At 42.8% G+C, this 19712-nt stretch overlaps 3 protein-coding genes across 8 annotated transcripts; 2 read left to right on the forward strand and 1 right to left on the reverse strand.

Annotated features, from left to right (window-relative positions):
• Nucleotides 1–1140: 1140 nt before the first annotated feature.
• On the forward strand, nt 1141–14795 carry LOC124209708 (repressor of filamentous growth 1-like). Of its 3 annotated transcripts, none has more exons than XM_046607838.1 (4): nt 1141–1578; nt 1729–2344; nt 12346–13230; nt 13304–14795. In XM_046607838.1, the coding sequence occupies exons 2-4, from the start codon at nt 1732–1734 to the stop codon at nt 13696–13698; spliced, it is 1893 nt and encodes a 630-aa protein (XP_046463794.1). In that variant the 5' UTR covers nt 1141–1578; nt 1729–1731; the 3' UTR covers nt 13699–14795. The 3 variants fall into 3 exon arrangements, with proteins under 3 accessions (XP_046463794.1, XP_046463785.1, XP_046463778.1); XM_046607829.1 differs by having other exon boundaries at nt 1732–2344; XM_046607822.1 differs by having other exon boundaries at nt 1141–2344.
• Nucleotides 14796–14866: 71 nt separating this feature from the next.
• LOC124209721 (metaxin-1-like) lies at nt 14867–16416 on the reverse strand. 2 transcript variants are annotated; one of them, XM_046607864.1, is made up of 6 exons: nt 16202–16416; nt 15973–16119; nt 15635–15904; nt 15335–15569; nt 15112–15263; nt 14867–15042 (listed from the first exon to the last, which is right to left on the reverse strand). In XM_046607864.1, the coding sequence occupies exons 1-6, from the start codon at nt 16286–16288 to the stop codon at nt 15010–15012; spliced, it is 924 nt and encodes a 307-aa protein (XP_046463820.1). In that variant the 5' UTR covers nt 16289–16416; the 3' UTR covers nt 14867–15009. The 2 variants fall into 2 exon arrangements, with proteins under 2 accessions (XP_046463820.1, XP_046463810.1); XM_046607854.1 differs by having other exon boundaries at nt 15112–15266; nt 16202–16415.
• An 839-nt stretch (nt 16417–17255) lies between these two features.
• Nucleotides 17256–19604, forward strand: LOC124209727 (protein shisa-4-like). 3 transcript variants are annotated; one of them, XM_046607878.1, is made up of 8 exons: nt 17269–17424; nt 17641–17747; nt 17824–17912; nt 17967–18034; nt 18206–18229; nt 18642–18769; nt 18838–19161; nt 19246–19604. In XM_046607878.1, exons 2-8 carry the CDS (start codon nt 17678–17680, stop codon nt 19314–19316), a joined length of 774 nt encoding a protein of 257 aa, XP_046463834.1. In that variant the 5' UTR covers nt 17269–17424; nt 17641–17677; the 3' UTR covers nt 19317–19604. The 3 variants fall into 3 exon arrangements, with proteins under 3 accessions (XP_046463849.1, XP_046463834.1, XP_046463843.1); XM_046607893.1 differs by lacking the exon at nt 18206–18229 and having other exon boundaries at nt 17256–17424; XM_046607887.1 differs by lacking the exon at nt 17269–17424 and having other exon boundaries at nt 17431–17747.
• Nucleotides 19605–19712: the final 108 nt, after the last annotated feature.

The following is a 19712-nucleotide window of genomic DNA, read 5'->3' on the forward strand; positions in this document are numbered from 1 at the left end:
ACGGCAATTTATATAAAATGCGGCCGCGTTTATTTATACATCCATGTTAATCCGGAGCGACATTTTCTCTCGGTTTTTTTTTTCTTCTTTGATTGCCGAGGGAAAATTTTCGGTTAAATGCCGTTTTTTTTATTTCTTCTTCTTTATATTCTTTTTAACGAAAAATTCTATATGTACAGTATATAGTTGGAAACAAACGTTCGGCTGGGTTTGATTCCGGCCGCGCCTGGAGGGATGAACCAAAAGGATTGTGGACCGCGTACCGTATGTCCGCGCATCAAGTCAAATAGTCAACTTAACCAAATTATCGAGGGAAATAACACACACACACAAGGAATAGACTCAACAGCCTCGAAAAGAACACAACAACAACTGTACAATGCAAATGTCCCTGTATGCGCACGTATACCTAAGTTCGTGAAAAAAAAAACTACTAAACAGTTGGGTTTCCGTTCAAAATGGTGTGACCCGTGTAGTATTATGTACGGTTTTTCTTCGTGTTTAAATGTTTTTCCACTCAGATGTATTGATACATTCCAACTATAGCGGAATTGATGTTGGCCCAGGAGAGAAGAATCTGATCCACACACCTCAACCGAATCCCCCCGCACCTTATTGGTTCGTCTGCTGTTCGATTGCTGATGCAAATCACACACAACAATCTCAGCCGACCAAATGGAGAGTTTCTCGTTCAATTTTCTACATATCAAGAACCCAGCCAATGTTTAGACCTGTCCCATTTCGTCAATATCTTCTTTCACCTGTGCAACACACACAAAGTGAATGGATTCCACTGGACGACCGGACGAAACAGTTTCAAATCCGTTTGGAAAAATAAAATGGCTGTCGAATAAGTGGCTCAACTTGTTGTACACGTGAAGAAATGAACGAAATATCTACAACAACCAGCACACACCCCGGTGCTGTGCACGGGAGAAAAAGTCCCCGGGGACGGCAACAACATAGAGCACACAGGCACACACACGGACGGAGCTTTGCAACAACAACAACAACTCAGCCCAGAGAGGAGGGGTTGTGGCCTATAGGCGACGTCGAGTTGCGTGACGCCAGAGGCCATGAGCCCGCCCGCACGTTTTTCCATTCCAGCAAAGCGCCAGCCAAAGGAGCTGAGACCCTGGGAGGTGGAACCACTTGTTGGTCAGTCGTCCTTTAGCTCTTGGCTGTGCTACACCTCTCCCCGCGTTCAGCTCCCCCCAACCCCCTACAACAAAACAAAACTTCCCGCCGAATTTAAATCTTTTTTGGTTTTTATTCAAATTTCAGTTTTTGTCATTTTGTGTTTTTGGTTGTTGAGAGGAAGGGGCACCTACAAAACCCCGCCGGTGTTTTCGACAAAAATCGAATCAAGTTCATTGTGAATTTTTTTTTTTAATATTTAAAACTGAGTGAAAACGATAGCCGACAATCGAAGGAAGGGAAACTTTGACAAAAAGAAAAAAAAAAAAAAGGAAAAAATTCATATCATGTGCCGGACTCGTTAGGTAACCAAAGGTGCAATTCGTTTTCAAACCCGTTTCGACAGTTCAACTAACCGTGACGATCAGATATCGATTGAAGGTACGTCGACGATTTGTCATCGGATTTTTTGGCGTTTCCTCTTACTCTCACGATCGTTTTTCCTGTTTGAGAAAATTTAATTGAAACTGAAAACCCTCGCAACTCGTTTAACTCCATTTCTTTCTTGAATAAAACCAACGATAAAAAATAAAGATGGAAGGATTCGGAGGGGCTAGCATCGTCCCTTACGCCAACAACATCCAACAGCTCAACCACACGGGCCTCAACAACAACAACAACATGCAGACGGGATTCGAATTCAATTCGCCACCTCTGCCGCCGCCGTCGCCGTCGTCGTCGGCCAATTATCTCGGCCATCCCAACGGATCTCGATTCCCGGTGTACTACAACAACCGGCCGCAACAGCAGCAACAACAAGTGCAACAACAATTCAACGGCTACCCGATGGCAGCCCGCAATCACGTCCAGCAGCAACACCACCACCAGAACGGGCAGCAGCAGCAGCAGCACCAACTGCATCACCACCAGCCGAACGGCGGCGGTTACCTGCACCACATGGGCCAGTCTGATCAGTCAATGTGCTGGACGCAGGCGGGCGGGATGATGATGCCCAACGTGACGGGATCGGTCAAAGGCGTCGGCGGGAGCATCAGCAGCAAACAGGCGGCGGCCAACGAGAAGAAGGCCCGCGAGCAGCGCGTCCGACGGCCCATGAACGCCTTCATGGTCTGGGCCAAAGTTGAACGCAAGCGGCTGGCCGACGAGAATCCCGATCTTCACAACGCCGACCTCAGCAAAATGCTCGGTAAGTCTTCTCAATCTAATTATATTGCCTTGGTATTATTATTAGATATCCCACACTTTGGCACGATCGTTAGTCACTTCCGATGACCGCATTTCTCCCTTTTTGCCCAATTTTTTTGTACTTAAAATTGCCGAGTTATTTTACACGGAGAAGATTATCTAACCGGCACCGCAACAACCCAATGTTGAATTGGCTTTTTTTTCTTTTAGCCATGGGATTCGGCCGGGCGTGTAAATGGCGGTCATTTTTTGGTTCACGATGAGATGGTTGGTCTTAACTCTTATTCGTTTATTTTTGAATCCCCCGCCCGTATCAAGTACAAAGTAGAGCAGAAATAGGGAAATGAAATCTTTCAATTTTAAATTTTTTGGCGACCAGAATGAGATGAAGTCGAAGGAAGATAATGGCCAGTCCACTGTCGGGGGTCCTGGCCGCTACCTTGGCCTGTGTAATTATGGCCCATGCATTTGGGCAGCAGTAGATGTGGGTCGCCATTCGTTTTTATCTGACGGCCTTTTAGTGTAAGAGGTCCCCCCCTGCCATCTCGGTCTGTAAATCATTTGGATATTCACTTGATCTCTAAACGGGCCACACGCTGGTCTTGATATCCTCCTAACGAGTTGCTTCGTCCAGGCCGTTTTTCATCAAGGAAAATTGGTCGTGGCCGGAGCAACAAGGAGGAAAATGCAGTTGTCAGACACACACACACACACACACAGAAAAAGAGCAGAGAACCTACTATACGAACGCTTGTTTAAACAATTGCATTACGTCCGTGTTGTAGATACAAGTGCGTGCCGTGTTACCTCATCATTTGACGAGCGTCGACAGTCTAGAAAATAGAAACATCAAAGCGATGATTCGCTGCTGGTCGGTGCGGACCTGTTTTATCCCTCGCCCGCCACTATATGTCTCCCTGGCCGTTTATCGTGTGCACTATGGTCGTGTGTACACGAGTGGCGGCGCAGCAGTGAACGGTCTAGCGAAAAAGAGAGAGAGCACACCTTTCTCATGGCCTAATTCCGGTTTGCTGGTGTACATACGTATACCTTCTTCTTCTTCTGTGTTTAGCTGCAATAAATGTTTGTTGGTTGTTGTCCAGTCGCCTGGCCAATGCTGCCCAGGTTGTGAAATCGTCACGCCGACTTGGTCAATCTGGAACAGTTATATAGGGTGGTCCTCTCGTTAAGTGTGTTTATGTGGGCCTTTTTATTTTAACGATTTGGCCGTGCCCAAACGAGCGGACAACATTATATAGGAAGGGACTGCTGCTGCTGCTGCTGCTGGTTGTATACCTACTCCCGCCAGCAGGCACCTGTTGCAGGATTCCAGCAGCGTGAAAAGGGGCGCTAGTCAGGTGACAATTCCCAGTCTGTCGTCGCGCTACATCTGCGTCGATATAGAAAACGTGGGAAGCAAAACGGGACACTCTTTTTTTGTTTCATGTTGTTGTTGGAGTTTTGTTGTTTCTTCTTTTTTACTTACGGTAAATTCTTACTTCCTAAATGCTTTGCCCGTTTTCATTTGAAGGAATTTGCCATTGAGCATTTCCTACTAGACATTTACATCGATTTTTCGTCAATTTTAAATTCGGATTTGAGTTAAATTTAAATAGAGTCCGGAGTATAGTAACATGACGCAATTTGAATGTTCGTAGCAGAGAGAGAGAGGCCACGATATTTTTTCTTTTCGCCCCCGAGACACTGAGGGCCCACCTGCTGGGCGCCCTCTATTCCCCCCCATTAATTCATCCGGGGGGGAGAGAGAAGGGAGGGGTTCCCAAAAGGTAAAAAAAGAAAAAAAAACATTCTCTGAAATCATAAAAATTCGTTAGAGAAGAAGAAACATTTTACCAATAGAATTTATTAAGGATCGCGTGAAGTGAAGAAAATGATATTAAAAGAAAAAGGGCAGACGATGATGAAGAATAGCCGCGCTAATCTTCATTCAGGTGGATCCGCCCAACGTGATATATTCTTTCTTTTTAAAATTTAACTTCTTTTCACACAACATTCGCTGCTGCTCGTTTTTCCGCCAGAAAAAAAGTTAAAACGAAACCGTCAGAGTCAAAGTCGAACTGCTGCTGACGAGTTTTCCATCCAGAAAACGACAAAGTGCGCGCAGCGGAAGAAGAGAAAATGCGGATAATTTCCGTCGTCGTAGACTAATACCGTAAAAAAATAAAGAAATAAAACTCTGTGAGCTACAATAATAAGAGAAAAGAAAGATGACAAAAGAAGAGACTCTCGAGAGAAGGAGAGAGAGAGATTAGTTTGAAGAGCCGAGCTCTGGTGGTGCTTCTTTCGGTGACCTGCTGGTCGACCTCTCCGGGACTAGAAAGAAAACGGAATAGACGTGGAATATGGCGTCTAACTTTGATTCTATACAGGACTCGGGAGGGTTTTTTTTTCTTTCTTTCTTCCCCAGCGACTGACCTGGTTCCCATCGTCGATCATTAACGTTGTTGCCATCGAGGGCGACCATTTAGGAAAGAGGAGAAGAAGAGAGAGAGGGGGGGACTCTTGTCGGGTTGGCACCGGTGTGAAAATTCACAACACTAATCATCCAGCTATGCCTTTTTTTCCCCTTCAGGATCTTTTTTTTCTTGGAAAAAAAAACAAATTTGCGTAGACCGTGTTGCATATCCGTTCCACAAAAACAACCCAAAATTTAGATTTTTTGAGCCTTTGATTTTGAATACCGTTAGGCGTAGGCGCTTCTTCTTCTTGTTTGGGTACTGCGCCTTCTTCTAATATTCTAATTTTGTGCTGCTTTAATTTAATGAGCGAATCTGGATCGGATTGTGGCCTCCCTGCCCCTCGTAAGGGAAAAAAACCCCGGGAAAAACCCAAGAAATTCAAATCGAACACAGAAATTGTTCCGCGGCGCCTTGGCGAGATAATCAGCGGCGACTTGGACGGCTTCATGCGGGACTAACTCAATTCGACGCCGACGTTAGCCCAAACGAGAGTCTTGTTTATTTTTTGGAAGGGGGTCCTTGGGAGTTTTACTAGAAACATTCGAAATTGTATGAATTTACAAATTCAAATTTGAAGGGAAGCGCGGGCTTTTGTTTTTTGGCTTCAATGAAATGAGACAATTTGAAATCGCCTCGTGTGTCTGCGTTCAGTTGCACGTATTGTTTCACTCATTTCAGAGTAACGGCACGTGTGATACATAGTACACAAAGAAAAAAAAGAGTGGCTCATTACCCGCGCGGCCGCGTGTAGTAGCGTGATGCCACCGCTTCGAAAAGAAAATCAAAGACATGGAGTCACGATCGCCTCAAACGCACAAAGTTCGATCTTTATATTTTCTATACAAGGAACAATTCGATCGAAATGTTCCCATTTGACTTTGTACTTTTTTCCTTTTAAAAAAAAAATTCCAACAAGGTGAAAATTCACTTAACACATCGGACGGTTAAATGAATAAATGACCTGTCCTAGTTTTCTCTCGGACATTCCTGGCGCTTTCGTTCTTATTATCGTAAGCGATGACGCAACTCCCTCGGCTGAACTGATGTGCAGTCGCCAATGGCACACGGGCGCCATGTTGTTGGGGGTGCCGTCAGCTGATTTTTGTAATTTACACTCCGGACGGTTGATGATTTATTAAACGGTTGTCAAGGTTCAAAAAGGCGTCAGCAGGGAGAACCGAAACGGTACGGGACGAACTGTTGTCAAACCCTTGCGGGATTTATCGACTCGCAGGTTAATTGAATAGCCCCAAAAGAAACAGTCGACGGCGATTTTGAGCTCGGGGCCGTTCGTGATGAGGTCGATCGTGTGGTGTCGGCAATGCATTCCGCAAAGAGATGTGGAATCAAAAGAAAGGAAAGAAAAAATACAAGTTGAGACTTGAGAGAGAGAGAGTCGGGTGATACATAAATGAGGATGGCCATGGGTCGGCATTTATGTACGGTTGATTGAAACGCACTAATCTAGACGCATATCATCCCGCGCCCCAACGCTTAATGAGAACGCACGAAGCGACCCCGACCAGTCTGTATATATCCTATCTTTCTCCCATTTCGGATCTCTTAAAACTTTCCCGCGTGCGGGAAATCGTTGGAATATTCAACGATAATGAAAAAACACCCAAATCACCCACTGAATAGATAGACGTATGTATAACACACACACACACAGCTCGAATAGAAGACGAGTAGTAAGCGACGCACATCCGAACGGATGAAATTTCATCGGCCCGATATCAAGGCGTCGTCACGCTTAGACTTAAAAAAAACCCGCAGAGAGAAAAAAAGAAAAAGAAAAAGTTGTTTTTTTCTCGACGCTAAAATATTTTTTTTTTTTTTAAATCCCGGAGACTTGACTATTTCGTTATATAATTCTCCCTGTGTGCAATAAGAATCAGCTAATTGAATTTAATTGCAACGTCGTCGTCAGCAGCACAACGAGCGACGTGAGAGCCAAATAGAATTTCTACGAGTGTTAAAAAATAAATTTACACAGGGGTCATTAAAGAAAATGAGAACGAGGCTCAGTGCGTGATTATTATAGAACCGCCGAGTTAACTGTGTAGAATTATAGGCGAGACATGTCGCTGATGAAACTGGACATGTAAAACACGAAACTTAATTGAAAAGGGGGCAGCATCCATTTTATTTTTCGGTTTCTTCGGGAATCCTGTGAGAGCAGTATTTAAAAAAATTGTTTTTCATTACAAAAGCCACACGGGATGAGATCGTTTCGCGTCACACAGCGGCGTATAAACAAGACGCCCCCCCATCATAAGATGAAACTACTAGACTCGGTGATTTGCTGAGCTATGCGTAGACTAGTAGTCATCATTCTCTAATTCATTTTCTTGTTTGTCGTTTTCTTGTTGGAGATTTCGGTCGGCGCCGTGAAAACACGCACACCCTTGTTTAAGTCCAGCATGTGTATATATGGCTGACGACTCTGTATATAACACGGGGTCTACTATTACGTGATTACTACCGTAGAGGGGGGTAGGCCAAATTAAAGGCGGGTTTAGTTGGCTGAGGGGAGAGCAGAGCTCCTTCCAAAATGTTTGAGGGGGACAAATAGGAGCGCTCATTTGCGGTCAAGTTTTTCTTTCCCCCCGTGATTACAGAGCAAACCACAGCTACTTGGCTACTAGGGCTACTTTAATTTTTGTTTCTTTCTCCCCTTATTTCTTATTTGTCTTCTAATTTTTTTTGGGTTGTTGTGGGATTCGAATTTACATTTTTCCGCGTCGTTTCACGAGCTGGATTTGTCCGTTCTCGCCGACGGCCACCGGCCGCTATGGGCCGCTCATTTATTTCGGCCAAAAGACAAACAGTCGTAACACACATTCGTGATGGACGGGCGGCATCAATTTCACCTTTGGCGCGCTCTCACAAAAATCTCCCAAAGCCGATTTGATATTCAACGTTCAAGTCTATACGACATATGCCAATTGCCGGTTGAGCTATTCCCCAACGATTGACGGATCGGAACCCCTGAAAATGGCTTTCAAGTTGTACCCACCAGCACACGTCCATTCTTCTCCATTCGTCTCTTCGAGTCCATCACATCCACACACACACCACTCGCCCACACGCTCCAAAAGCGGGAATGTAAATTGAAGAATTGAAGAAGATAAAAATCCTGAAATACGAGAACAACCTAAAAAAGAGAAGGTTATATCCTTGCGTAGAGCTCTTTTGGTTGGTTGGTGGTGAGGAGATGGCGTATTAGTTATAAGGACACTGGTGGTACTATATATCGATGCGATACGCCGGGGCTGATTGCAATCTGGCCGGCCATGGCCGTAACCATAACCCGAACCAAACCAGATTGGGACGCCGATACATACCAACGTGTTACATGGCTGCAGTTGAGACGTGCTGGTGGTGGTTTTACTCGTCCGTCTAAATCTCTCTGTGTGCCGGCAACTCTTTTTTCTTTTTTCGTGAAAAATAAAATGAAAAAAAAAAGCGTGTGAGGTGATGTTAGATGCGTGTGTGTGGCCCTTTGACTCGAAGCCGTGCCAACGGGCCCGGTTGGGTTTTTTCTACGGGCATTTAGATTTTTGGTTCTTTACTCCCTGCTGGCTAAACGGTCGTAACTTTGGCCTATATCTCTCTATAACCTGATGGGTTATTTCCCAATGACGAACCAGCGCCTCGGCGGCCCGGCAGTTTTTTTTTAAATCCAACGCAACTCGTCAAAATGAATAAAAGAAGAAAAGAGTCAAAAGAAAATGGGTGCGCTGTTTGGCTCCTAACTGTCGGGTCATCATTTTTGGACGAAAATCGAAACGACGTTTGTCCAATTATTGGGATCTCTAGACTCACGCCGGCGTGAACGCCACCACTCTATGCGGGGTTTATTTTTTTTTTAAATTTTATTTGATTTTATTTTTCCTGTGAGACGATTAGTGTGATTTCTTTTCGCCTCTTTGATGAGGCTCAATTAATCAAATCGTCACAAAGAAAAAATAAAATAATCAACCCATTTTTTCGGGGTTGTACGCTGTGCGTGTGCGTGTGTGTGTGTGGCTGACTGATTTTATAGATTATTCGCTTTCCGAGAATCACGATGAAGGGATGAAGCGCATTCCTGTCGGACCGGAATGGCAGGTTTCTACCGGTTTTTCAGCTCAATATCTTTTTCTCTCTTTCCCTTACAGCGTTGCTTTTTTTCTCGTCAACCATTTTGTTTTTGTTTTTTCCCGTCCGTGTGACTCCGATGGATCGACGAGAATAAAAAAAAAATAAACAAATGGTCAGCAAAAGTCACTGTAGAGAAAGAAAAAGGCTAGAAACCGAATCAAAAGAAGCTTCTAACCACAAAATGGAAATACCCAGACATGTGTTAAGAAATCAGAGAAAAAAAACGATCCAGTCGTGTCGAAACGATCGATCAACTGATAATCGATCAAAAATGGTCGATGACAAAACACACAGAACATTTCCCTCCCACCAATTCGAAAATCAAAAAAATACTTCGACACAAAAATCGAAGAGATGAAGACGTCAACGAATCAAATGCACAAAAAGAGAAACAAGAAATGTTATATACTCACAAAAAAAGAAAAAGAAAATGTCAGTGTACAAATTCAGAGAGAGAGAAGCTGGAAAACGACGACGGCGTGTGAAATTTATAGCTGCTGGAATACTGATGAAGTGATGAGCGATTATTTGTTTCTTCTCCTCAGCGCAGCCAGCAGGCTTCTCACACACCCCGAAAAAAGCGGCAGGTTCCGGGTATGTATACCGATAAAAGTCGCTAGGCATTTTTTATGTACATTGTCCGCAACGTCTGTTGTGTGTGTACATATATAAATATATTCTTCCGTACTAATCAGCGATTCGACAAACTCCCGATTTGGGCAAGTTCGATACGCGCCTTGGCCGCTACTTTGACGTCCCGTTTTCGTTATAGCTCGGCGGGGACAGGTTTTATTATTATTTTTCTTCTTCGTCTACTTATTACCGCAGTGGCGGCGGCGGCGGCGGTGCTTATTAAGTAACTCGTTACACTTTATTAAGATTAGGGCGAGCCGGCGGAAACTCCCTTTTTTTTTAAATAACAGACGGCGAAAATGTCATTTCTCGACTTGAATCGGTTGAATGGACGAGTTTTTTGAACCGTCACAGTTCGGTGGTGACGTTTTCAACTCGGGTCCCCGCTTTCTCTCTTTTGACAGTTTAAAAGCTTGTCAAAATTTTTTTTTAAAAAAGACCGGCGAATAGAAGAGAAAACTTGTAAAACAACAAACAAATTGAAGGACTAACAAAAACAAGAACTTAAACAAAAATCCGTGCCTTTTGTATTTTTGCCTTTTTTTTTTTGTTTCGGGACTCGTTTTTTCCCCGAAAGTTGGAAAAAGATTGGCCGTATTGGCGTCGTGACGCCGCACCCCCGCGGAAATTTTTTTGCTCCGTTCAAGTCACGTTCAAATAACAAGCGGGAAAAACTAAAAAATTCAAGATGGAAGAAGAAAGACAACCGATTTTGGATGGTGGGGGGGTGACGGTCATCGGAGTGAATGACACACAAGAGAGCTATAGCGTCGTCTTTTGAGCAGCTTGCTGGCCTCGAGACGGACTGATAACCTCGAGTCGAAAGGTATATAACAACACAACTCGGACCGCCGCGCCGTTGTTGGTATTATTTAGGCACCAAGTTGATGAGCCTTCAATAGTAATGGCACATGTCCCGCGCTCGGTTATGGATGCCCTGCGCGTTTCTTCTCTCTCTTCGGCGGTGTGTGTCGCCTCATTCCCGGTTGAGATTGCAATCGTCTTCCCGAAAAAAAAAAAGAAAAAAAATCCCGAAACGATAGAAGAAAAGGAGGACGATGAATGCCCATAGAAAATGGCGAGAGAATAGAAAATTTTAAAAGGGAAAAAAAAGAGAAGATGAAACTTTTTTTTTGAGGGAAGAAAAGAGAAGTTTAACAACAGAGAGAGATCTTGACTCTCCGATACAATACAAAAGGCTATAGGGTAGTGGTAATATTGAAGGGAGAAGAAGAAAAAAGGACCGCGTTCAGTGCAGAACTCCCGCTGCTGTGAGTCGCGACATCGGAACTTTGTCCCGAAAACTCTCTCGTTCTTTTCAATTTTCTATTCGTAAAAAAAAAACTAAAATGAAAAAAAAAAGAAAAAGTAAAAGACGACAGAAAAGAATGAAATTGGAGAAGTGAGAAATTCTAAAGAAGATCGACCTGGATTTTTGTTTTTTTTTCAAAAAAGTAAATTTTCCCGCCAGCAGCTCAGCTATTTTCTAGTCGGGTTCTTTATTTTTTCGGTAGTCGTCGTTTCGGAGAGACCTATTAAAAGCAATAAAACCAAATAAAAGGGCTTTTCTTATAGGAGCTACTTGGACATAAAAGCCGCTCGTAAATGATCCCAACAGCAGCAGCAGCCACTTTGGATCCGTGGAGGGTTGTTGAATTGGGTTGATTCCCGTCCGACTTCACATTCAGCTAGTAGAGCCGCCCTTCTGGCTTTCGCATTCATCTGCTGTATACACTTGCACGTTCCACACTCACGCGGGGGTTGGATCTGTGAATGCGCAGATAGACGTCGTCGTCGTCGTATGTGTGTGTGTGTATCCACAAATTATTACGACTCCTGAACACGAATATAACGAGGGTAATTAACGGTTTGCGTGATAACGACCACATCTAGAGCCTATATATTCCGGGACAGCCGGTGCAAAATGCAGGGAGACCTCTGATTAAAAACCATAAAGAGCAGCCCAGAAGAGCAGCTAGGGAGAGAGAGAGTTGAGATCGTAAAAATAATCATGAATCTCTTTGCGGACAAACAATAGGAAATCTTATTCTTTTATTTTCGCTTTTTTTTTTCTCTTTTTTTTTGGGTTGTGCGTTCTCTCTCTCTCCTTTTTCTTTTATTCATTACGTACACAAAAGGACAGATATCACCCCGAGCCTAGTCGTTGACTGCTGTATTTTTGTTTTCCCCTCTTGCCAAGACTTATTATGTAAGACTGAAGCGCAAAAATGCTCTTACTTTATTTTATTATCGAGCTCTCTTGTGAAATTTTTTTTTCCTTGTTTCTCTTTTTTGGGTTTTTCTCTTTTGTCAATTCAAACAAGGGCGACTTCTCCCAGTGCAAACTGTTTAAGCCAGCCCCTCAATTTGATTTCAAATCATCAAGTTATCAGACACGGCGAAATAACACGCAACGCAAGTCGGTGTTATTTCACATTTATCGTCAACTGCCAGTTCAGAGTGTAGAGCCCCTCGTCGAATAACATAAGGCCACACGATCGGGTGACGAAATCAAATAAAACCGGAGAAGACGAACGAATAAATAAACGAACAAAAAAAAGAGCTTTCACAACACCGTCGTTCTTTAAATAGTCGCAGAAACAAAACAAGAAACCTTTTTGGTGGTTATCCAGAAAAGATTTGTGATTTGTTTAAACAAAATAAAAGCGGGAAAAGCGGAAAAAATAAATTGATTTTGTTTTCCTAATTTTTTTTTTTTTTTTTTTTTTCGTCTTAATTGCAGGTAAGAAATGGAAGGGACTGACGCCGCAAGACAGACGGCCGTACGTCGAGGAGGCCGAGAGGTTGCGCGTGATCCACCTGCAGGAGCACCCGAACTACAAGTACCGACCGAGGCGGCGCAAGCAGGTCAAGCGCGGCGGGACGGCGGCGGCGACGGGGGCCACAGCGGCAGCAACCGCGGGTGGCAATAAGAAAGGTGCCGAGGCGGAACTGAATTCGGTTGCCGACCGACCGTCCAGCACCACGGCCAAGATGCCCCATGACGCCCTCTACGGCCGACAGCCAGTTTCGTCCGGTAGCCACGCATTCCAGGCCCACCGTGATCTTTGCAACGGCGGGATACAGACGCCCGACTCGTCGCCACAGGGCAGCCCCGAACCTTATCTGCTCATCTCCAGCAAGGTGGAGACGAAAGGCAACCACTCGAAATCGACTTCCGCTCATCCGTCCAACTGCCTGGGCTCACTTCCCACACCGGAGATGTCGCCGATGGAACAGGACGAGCTCCAGCATCCAGAGGAACTTCAGCGCCAGCACCAACTGCAACAACACAACCAACAGCAACAACAGCAACAACAGAACGGGGCCGTGTTCCAACTGGTTCACAAGTTCTCGTCGGCCTCGGCTTTTTTGCGCAGCGTCTCTCACCCATACCGTCCGACCATGATGGGCGGCGGAGTTCAACCTCAACAGCAGCAGCAACCGGAGAACGGCGGCGGTGGAGGAAGCCATCCGTACGTTGGGCAATTCTTCAACTCGAACCAAGCGGCGAGTCAGTCGACCGGCGGCTCTTTCTACAATCCGGCCCAGTCTTACATGACCAACAGCGGCTACTCCAACGAGGCCTGCTCCGATTACAACCGCGATTACCATCGCTGTGAAAACGGTTAGTATTAAACTATTCCACGCAAACGAACTCAAAATGTCTAAAATGATTATTCTTTTAAATTATTCAACAGGTCAGTCTGCTAATCACGGCGGATTAGGCGATAATTATCTTCCGTCGGTGATGCCGGAAGAGTTTATCGACGGCGACATTGATCGATCCGAGTTTGACAAGTATCTGAGCGGATACGGGGCGAATCACGCCACCAGTGTCAACTGCTCTTTCTACGGACAAGGCAACGCCGGCCTGAGTCACGCTGGTGGCAGCAGCACCAATCATCACTTGAGCGACGGCCAGCAGTCGACGTCGGAACAGTTTGACGGCCACAAAGAGAACGGCGCCGGTCTCCACGCTACTAACGAATACATTTTGATGAAATCGGAGCCCATCTACGAAACCATTCCAGCGGCAGGCTCTAGTCTCAGTTCGGCTTTGGCTGACGTGCGCTCCGTCTATTACGATTGCTGAGTTATTATATTCTACCATCTACATTTAATATCGACTCGTATCGAGCACAAAAAACAAAACAAAAACAAAAAATTTACCGAAATTTCATCCCTTTTTAGTTGTACCATACGAACAGTAGCGCACACAATTCAGAGTTGAATTTATATACAGTAATTTCGCAATTTCCTAAACGACGTTTTCAAAGGGTAAACGTCGTAGTTGTGCGCCGTTTGCGCAGTAATCCGTAGTTAAAGAGAAATGTGTACCTATATAATATAATGCACTTAATATTTGTAACTTTTTGTAGCTCCGAAATATTTGAGAGTGAATTGGATGGCCGCCTTTATTTTTACCCCCGTGTGTTTCTTCTGTCTCTGTTATGTAAAAAAACAAAGAACAAATTTCCTGTCCGATTGTGTACATGTACTCCCTTCAACTCCTCACCGTCAGTTTACAGCACGCTACATACTATCGGCTTCTAAAAACCTCTTGGAAGAAAACATCGGCGCTATTTAGGTGATGGGCATCGGCGGAATGAGGAGAGAGAGAGAGAACAAATTTCCCGACCCCACGATTTGAATGCACCTATCTACGAAGACAAGAAAAAATAACAACAGCGAATTTACTCATCGTCGATAGCGAAAGAGAGTGCGTGCCGCGACGGCGGCGGGGTTATTTCATCGGTAACAATAAAAATGTGTGTGCAGAGACCCAACACTGCCTGGACGATCCGGGTGGCATGACTCGGACAAATTTCCCCCGAGAGTTCCCAACATTTAAGAAAGAATTACAATGCGCGACTGGTGAAAAGAGAATCATGGAAGAACAAAATGTACAAGTCATCATGAAATATCAGCTATATATATATACGTTCCGCATGAGAGCCCCATGAAAACGCTGAGAGCGTCGTCACTTTTCCGAACCCAATTCAGAGCATCACGGAACTGATACAGCGCGTCGAGAGCGCTTGTTTCCCCCCCCCCCCCATGTGTAGATCTACCAAAGTCCAAAGTTTACGTATCCTATCCATTGCGTCCGCCGAGTTTCCTTTCTACCATCCCACCCCTCATGTATTTCTTATTTTGTTTCCTCGACAGTAAAGTTTTCTTATTATAAAATAAAAAAAAAAAAAATTGGCAATCCTCCCCCGTATGAACACGATGAAATTGTTTTGATTTACTTGTTGGGCTTGATGACTAAATACACACAGATTTATTCGACTCTGATGGTATGGAAAGGCTTTTTCTTTTCAAGCTGGACTTGATCACATGTGTCTACTGAAAAAAGCATAATGAGTACGGACACTATTCATCCTATTGACGTGAAGTGCAATCACTCTTCATCCTCGTCGCTTTCAGGCACCACCTAATAAAATGCCGAATCACTAGGTTAGTGGGTGACGTATTAAAATCAATTATCGATTAATCGATTTACCTGTATGATGCCGGCCGATGTGGCATAGGCAATCATCGCGATGAAGGAAACTAGCGCAGCAATACTTATGTTCCGCAACTTGTTTGGAAAGTCAGTATCAGAATATGGAGCTTCTTGCTTAGCAGTTTGCTGTCGCTCTTTCTGTTCTTGCTCTAAAGCAGAAAGACAAAAAAAGAAGATGTATAAAGAATAGTCGCAGGAAACATTGAGAATTTAACTGTACCCTTGACTTCTTTCGGGAAAAATCGCTGCAATATACGTCCCACGAAGCGAGTGAGATTAGTACATGCTTTTAAGTGGTTTTGCAGAGCAGCACTGGGCAGGGGAGCTTTCAATAACGGAGCTAAGTGAGCAAATACTACAGCATCCAAAGACGAAGGCGATTGTCCAAAAAAATATTCTTTTTCACCAAGTTTAGTGGCTAAAAGGCTCAGACATTCTTCAGCTTGTCTATAAACCTGGCAAAAAATAAAGTCCCTGTTATACAAATAATACCAGTTTTAATTACGTCAAGTTTACTTACTGCTGTTTCAATGACAGAAAAATCCTCTTCTTCAGGATACAGTGAAACCATTAGTTGTTTAGCATGTTTTTCATATTGACCAGGATAATAGAAATTTAAAGGGAATGGTAAAAGCTTGGCATAAAGTGGACGACTGAACTCAACAAAATTTTTAGAATCAATCCACCACACAAATTGAAGTGCTGGAGCAAGCTTCTCATAAATGAGATGAGAGTATGCAAATGCTTCAGCACACTGTTTTGGAGATAGTTCAAAATCTGCAGTATGGTTCTAATTTTGAAAAACAAAAAATCTTTAATTTATAGATTAACAATTATATAAAAAATAGATTCCTATACATTCTTCCTGAGGTAAGCTGATATTTCACCAAATTTTGTCAGGCACTCATTCTCGTGTTGAAAAACTGGTAAAGAGCCAGTGGGTGTTCTTAAAGGATTATTGGTCGACTTCGTTACCAGCCGTGTTCCGGAGAATTTGGCATAGGTCTAACAAGAGTAAAAAAAAAAAAGAATGTGTTATCTAACGTGGATTTTTTGTTAAATTTTACCCTATTATTGTTTGCCTTACCATGACTTCTAAGCAATGAACGTCAATTGATGGTAGGCCCCATTCCCCTTTCCAAATATCAAGTTCCATGACTGGATGTGAAGCCATCACAAATATAGGAATGAATCCTTTAAATCCACAATTGTAACACGGGCTTTTTAAAAAAACAACATAAACAAAGTTACATGCTACAATCTCGGGATCTTGGCAAGTGCAAGCGTCTGCTAAGCTTACTTACTTTATAGATTAAGGGCCCAAGTATTCCTTTAAGAGTTGCGGCAAATTCTGAGCCATTTTGTCCTTCTCGCTAGCGCCTCTGGCGGAAAATATTTGAACGAATGATTATTAATTTAATTTTCTTTTTACAATAAACGAAAAATATTATGATTGGTACGGTTATATCTAACCCAAAAATTCAAAATTCAAATATGAAATGTTTAAAACAAAATTTTATGAAAACGTTACGCTGTATCAAGCGAAAGCGTCAGTGGTTTCGTCCTTGTAGAAAAATCCAATCTCTCGATGCACGCATGAGCTTCCCCTGCAACCCATACGCTCAAAAATATATAAAATAACAAGGAAAACCGTTTGATTTTCGAACGAACCCTCTAGTTCCTATCACTCTGAGTAGAAAATGCATTTTATCGGATGGTGGGTGGGGGACAGCTTCGTCTAGGATAGAATCCATATCGGAAAATGGGGTCGGAAATGCGGATGCGACATTGCGGCCGGCAGTCCCTCCCATTTTTAATCGAAGGGTTTCCCGAATTCACAATCGCGATCTATTCATTCATTTTCACATTTTAAGTTTTAAGTATTACATGGGCGGACCTATATACAGAGTAGCCTATTCAAATATGTTGAATAGCAGTTTTGGGGAATTGCCAATTTCCCATGTCTCATTTCATACTTCGTCCTTGTAAAACAAGATTCCCAGTGGTCATTTTACGTCACGACAACAAAATTCCAATCAGAGTTTTAGTTACACGTCTGCATTTTTTAGTCTTCAAGCATGAACATGAAACATGAATGCATGATATTTTAAACGTTAATTATTGAACTACATAAGCATAAGCCTTTCCACATGAACTGCCGGCAGCGAGCCTTTGGCTACTGCTTAGCTACATTTTCCGATCCATGTGTTGTTGGTTGTTGGTTTTTTCCATCCTTGCCCCAACAACCTTCAGAGAAAGTCTTGTCGCGTCTTGACTCTTCGTGCGTTGGCCTTCGCAGAAGACTCGCTGGTAAAAATCAACTGTTTGTTTCTTGTGCAACAACACCCATGAAAGACAAAACCTTGGGTTGACGTAGAATGAAGTAATTCCGTGAAAGTTTCACGAAATTTTGTATTAGTCATCCGTTCATTCATCACTAGCCATTCATAGAATCTGGATCTCTAAAAAAACACACTTAAAGCTGATCCAACCCTCCTTTCATAATTTTCTGACGTTTCTCATTAGGATTGACACTCCCAACTTTCTGCAGTGAAACATCAATATGGCAAATCCTAGATTTGCAACAGTGCTATTTGTCTTTATGGTTTTCTTTGTGGTTTGTTTACAGAATGGTAAGAAAAACAGTTTTTCCCATCAGTTATGCCTCTACTTATTTCTTACATCTTCTTTTAATTATCGCAATAACAGGTGATGGATATAAAATGTGCAAACGAAAAAGTATATTTGGAGTAAAAAGCTACTTCACATGTCCTGAACCCGGGCAAACTCCAGACATGGTACAGTTCTCCACTTAAATTCTGATGAACAACAAAACTAATTTTAACACATAGGTATTCTGTTGTGGAGATGATGATGACCTTGGAGGACAGTTCTGCTGCCGAGGTCTTACAATAGACAAGTTAGTAACTTTTTTTTACATGCTGTATGTTTACTTAAACTTTTTGTTAGTTTGATAATTGTGTGATGTCTTGATATAGTGAATCCTAATTCATAGTTTTTGTTTTTTTGTGTTATTAATTTCCATTGTGTGATGGAAATTTAAAAAATTATATTATTGGAATGGAACAAGTGCCCTGAGGAACCCTTTGCGAAGGTTAGCTTATGTTAAGATTTGGTTTCAAACAGTAGACATCTTTGTCCACTATATCCTTTTTGGGAAATCTATTTGTGGTATTTCTTATTAATTAATTATGCATCCCATAATCTGCTTGATGTTCTTCCTCTCCATTAATTTACAACTGTAAAGTACATTTTTAAAATGTAACTGAAATGAGAAAAGTACGTAAAATAGGATACGGTTGTTCTAAAATCTCATATCGGATTGTTTTCCAATTTTTACGCAGAAGAATTAAAGTCGGCTAATAACAGTATTTTTGGCATATTATTTTACATAAATATTTTAAAGTTTTACGCGTATCCTATTTGTATTTTACTCGGGAAGTGAAGTGTAATTGATGGAATAAAACAATATTGATCCATTAATTCAATAATTCATTTCTTTACAGCATTGGATCTATTATCGCAACCATCGCCGGAGTTCTTGGTTTTTTGATCATCCTCTTTGTAATTTGTTGCTGCGTGTGTCCTTGTTGCCTTCTTTATAAACGGAGAACCGGCGGAACTGTTTATAGATGTAAAATCAACATTTAATAAGTTTCTCCCTCGGTTACCTTACATTAACTTTTCCTCGTTTTTATATAGCCACTGCCGTACCTACTTCAACAGGGCCTTCTAATGTTAACGTGACAGTCCTTCCTGCTTCTGGCACAGGAATGCAATCAGGACCCCCACCTGTAGGGTTTACAGCTCAAGCTGGTGGGAACCAAGGCCCAGGCTATCCTTTGCAGCCAAACTACGCTCCTCAACCCGGTTATCCCACCCAACAGGGCTATCCTCCACAGCAGGGCTATCCTCCACAACAGGGCTATCCTCCACAACAGGGCTATCCTCCACCTGGTGGCTATCCACCATATCCTCAACCTCTTCCTAACCAAGCTCATCCTGGTCAGCCTCAACCCTATTCAGGTAATAATTCATTGAAAGGATTATAAAGTATTGATTTGGTACTCACACAAGGAATTGTGCCTTCATTCGAAATTTTATTTGTAGATCAACCTCCCCCATATCCGGGGTCACAAGAGGCGTACCAGAAGCAATCTCCTTATAACCCTGGATACTAATAACAGTTTTCATTTAGCGTTGTTTTGGGGTATTATTATATTTTGTTCTAGTTTGGTTGCGTTGTGACCGCATGATCCAAGGAAACCCGTCTCTCAAAAATGTACATTATTACTTTTCTTTAAGAATCTCTTTTTGATGTGCGATTTTTTTGACTGCCTTCATAACTTTCATCACTCGACGTTTCTCTGTTCTTTCCTAACTCACGCGTCTAACCTACTATTTGGGTTTCCTCGCTTCAATGCCCATGTTATACATGATTTGTTCAATAAATTCGTAACCAGACACTATTTAGTGGGATTTTGTCGAGGTGAAGAAGACAACCGCGCAGCTATATATTTATAGCCACACATCATCAGCATCTTTTTACAGGTATAGTCAATCACTATTTTATGATA

This window comes from Daphnia pulex, chromosome 2, assembly GCF_021134715.1.
Source record: "Daphnia pulex isolate KAP4 chromosome 2, ASM2113471v1".
NCBI classification, from domain to species: Eukaryota; Metazoa; Arthropoda; class Branchiopoda; order Diplostraca; family Daphniidae; genus Daphnia; species Daphnia pulex.

Bases quoted from the DNA above. Each gene is read 5' to 3' on its own strand.
- LOC124209721 (XM_046607854.1), bottom strand. From the start codon at position 16,288: ATGGCTTCACATCCAGTCATGGAACTTGATATTTGGAAAGGGGAATGG. The intron at 15,905-15,972 runs GTATAGGAATCT...TTTCAAAATTAG, and splicing joins CAGCTTACCTCAGGAAGAAT to AACCATACTGCAGATTTTGA. The intron at 15,043-15,111 runs GTAAATCGATTA...GCATTTTATTAG, and splicing joins CATCGGCCGGCATCATACAG to GTGGTGCCTGAAAGCGACGA.
- LOC124209708 (XM_046607822.1), top strand. From the start codon at position 1,732: ATGGAAGGATTCGGAGGGGCTAGCATCGTCCCTTACGCCAACAACATC. The intron at 2,345-12,345 runs GTAAGTCTTCTC...TCTTAATTGCAG, and splicing joins CGACCTCAGCAAAATGCTCG to GTAAGAAATGGAAGGGACTG. The intron at 13,231-13,303 runs GTTAGTATTAAA...ATTATTCAACAG, and splicing joins TTACCATCGCTGTGAAAACG to GTCAGTCTGCTAATCACGGC.
- LOC124209727 (XM_046607878.1), top strand. From the start codon at position 17,678: ATGGCAAATCCTAGATTTGCAACAGTGCTATTTGTCTTTATGGTTTTC. The intron at 18,035-18,205 runs GTTAGTAACTTT...GAATGGAACAAG, and splicing joins CGAGGTCTTACAATAGACAA to TGCCCTGAGGAACCCTTTGC. The intron at 19,162-19,245 runs GTAATAATTCAT...TTTTATTTGTAG, and splicing joins TCAGCCTCAACCCTATTCAG to ATCAACCTCCCCCATATCCG.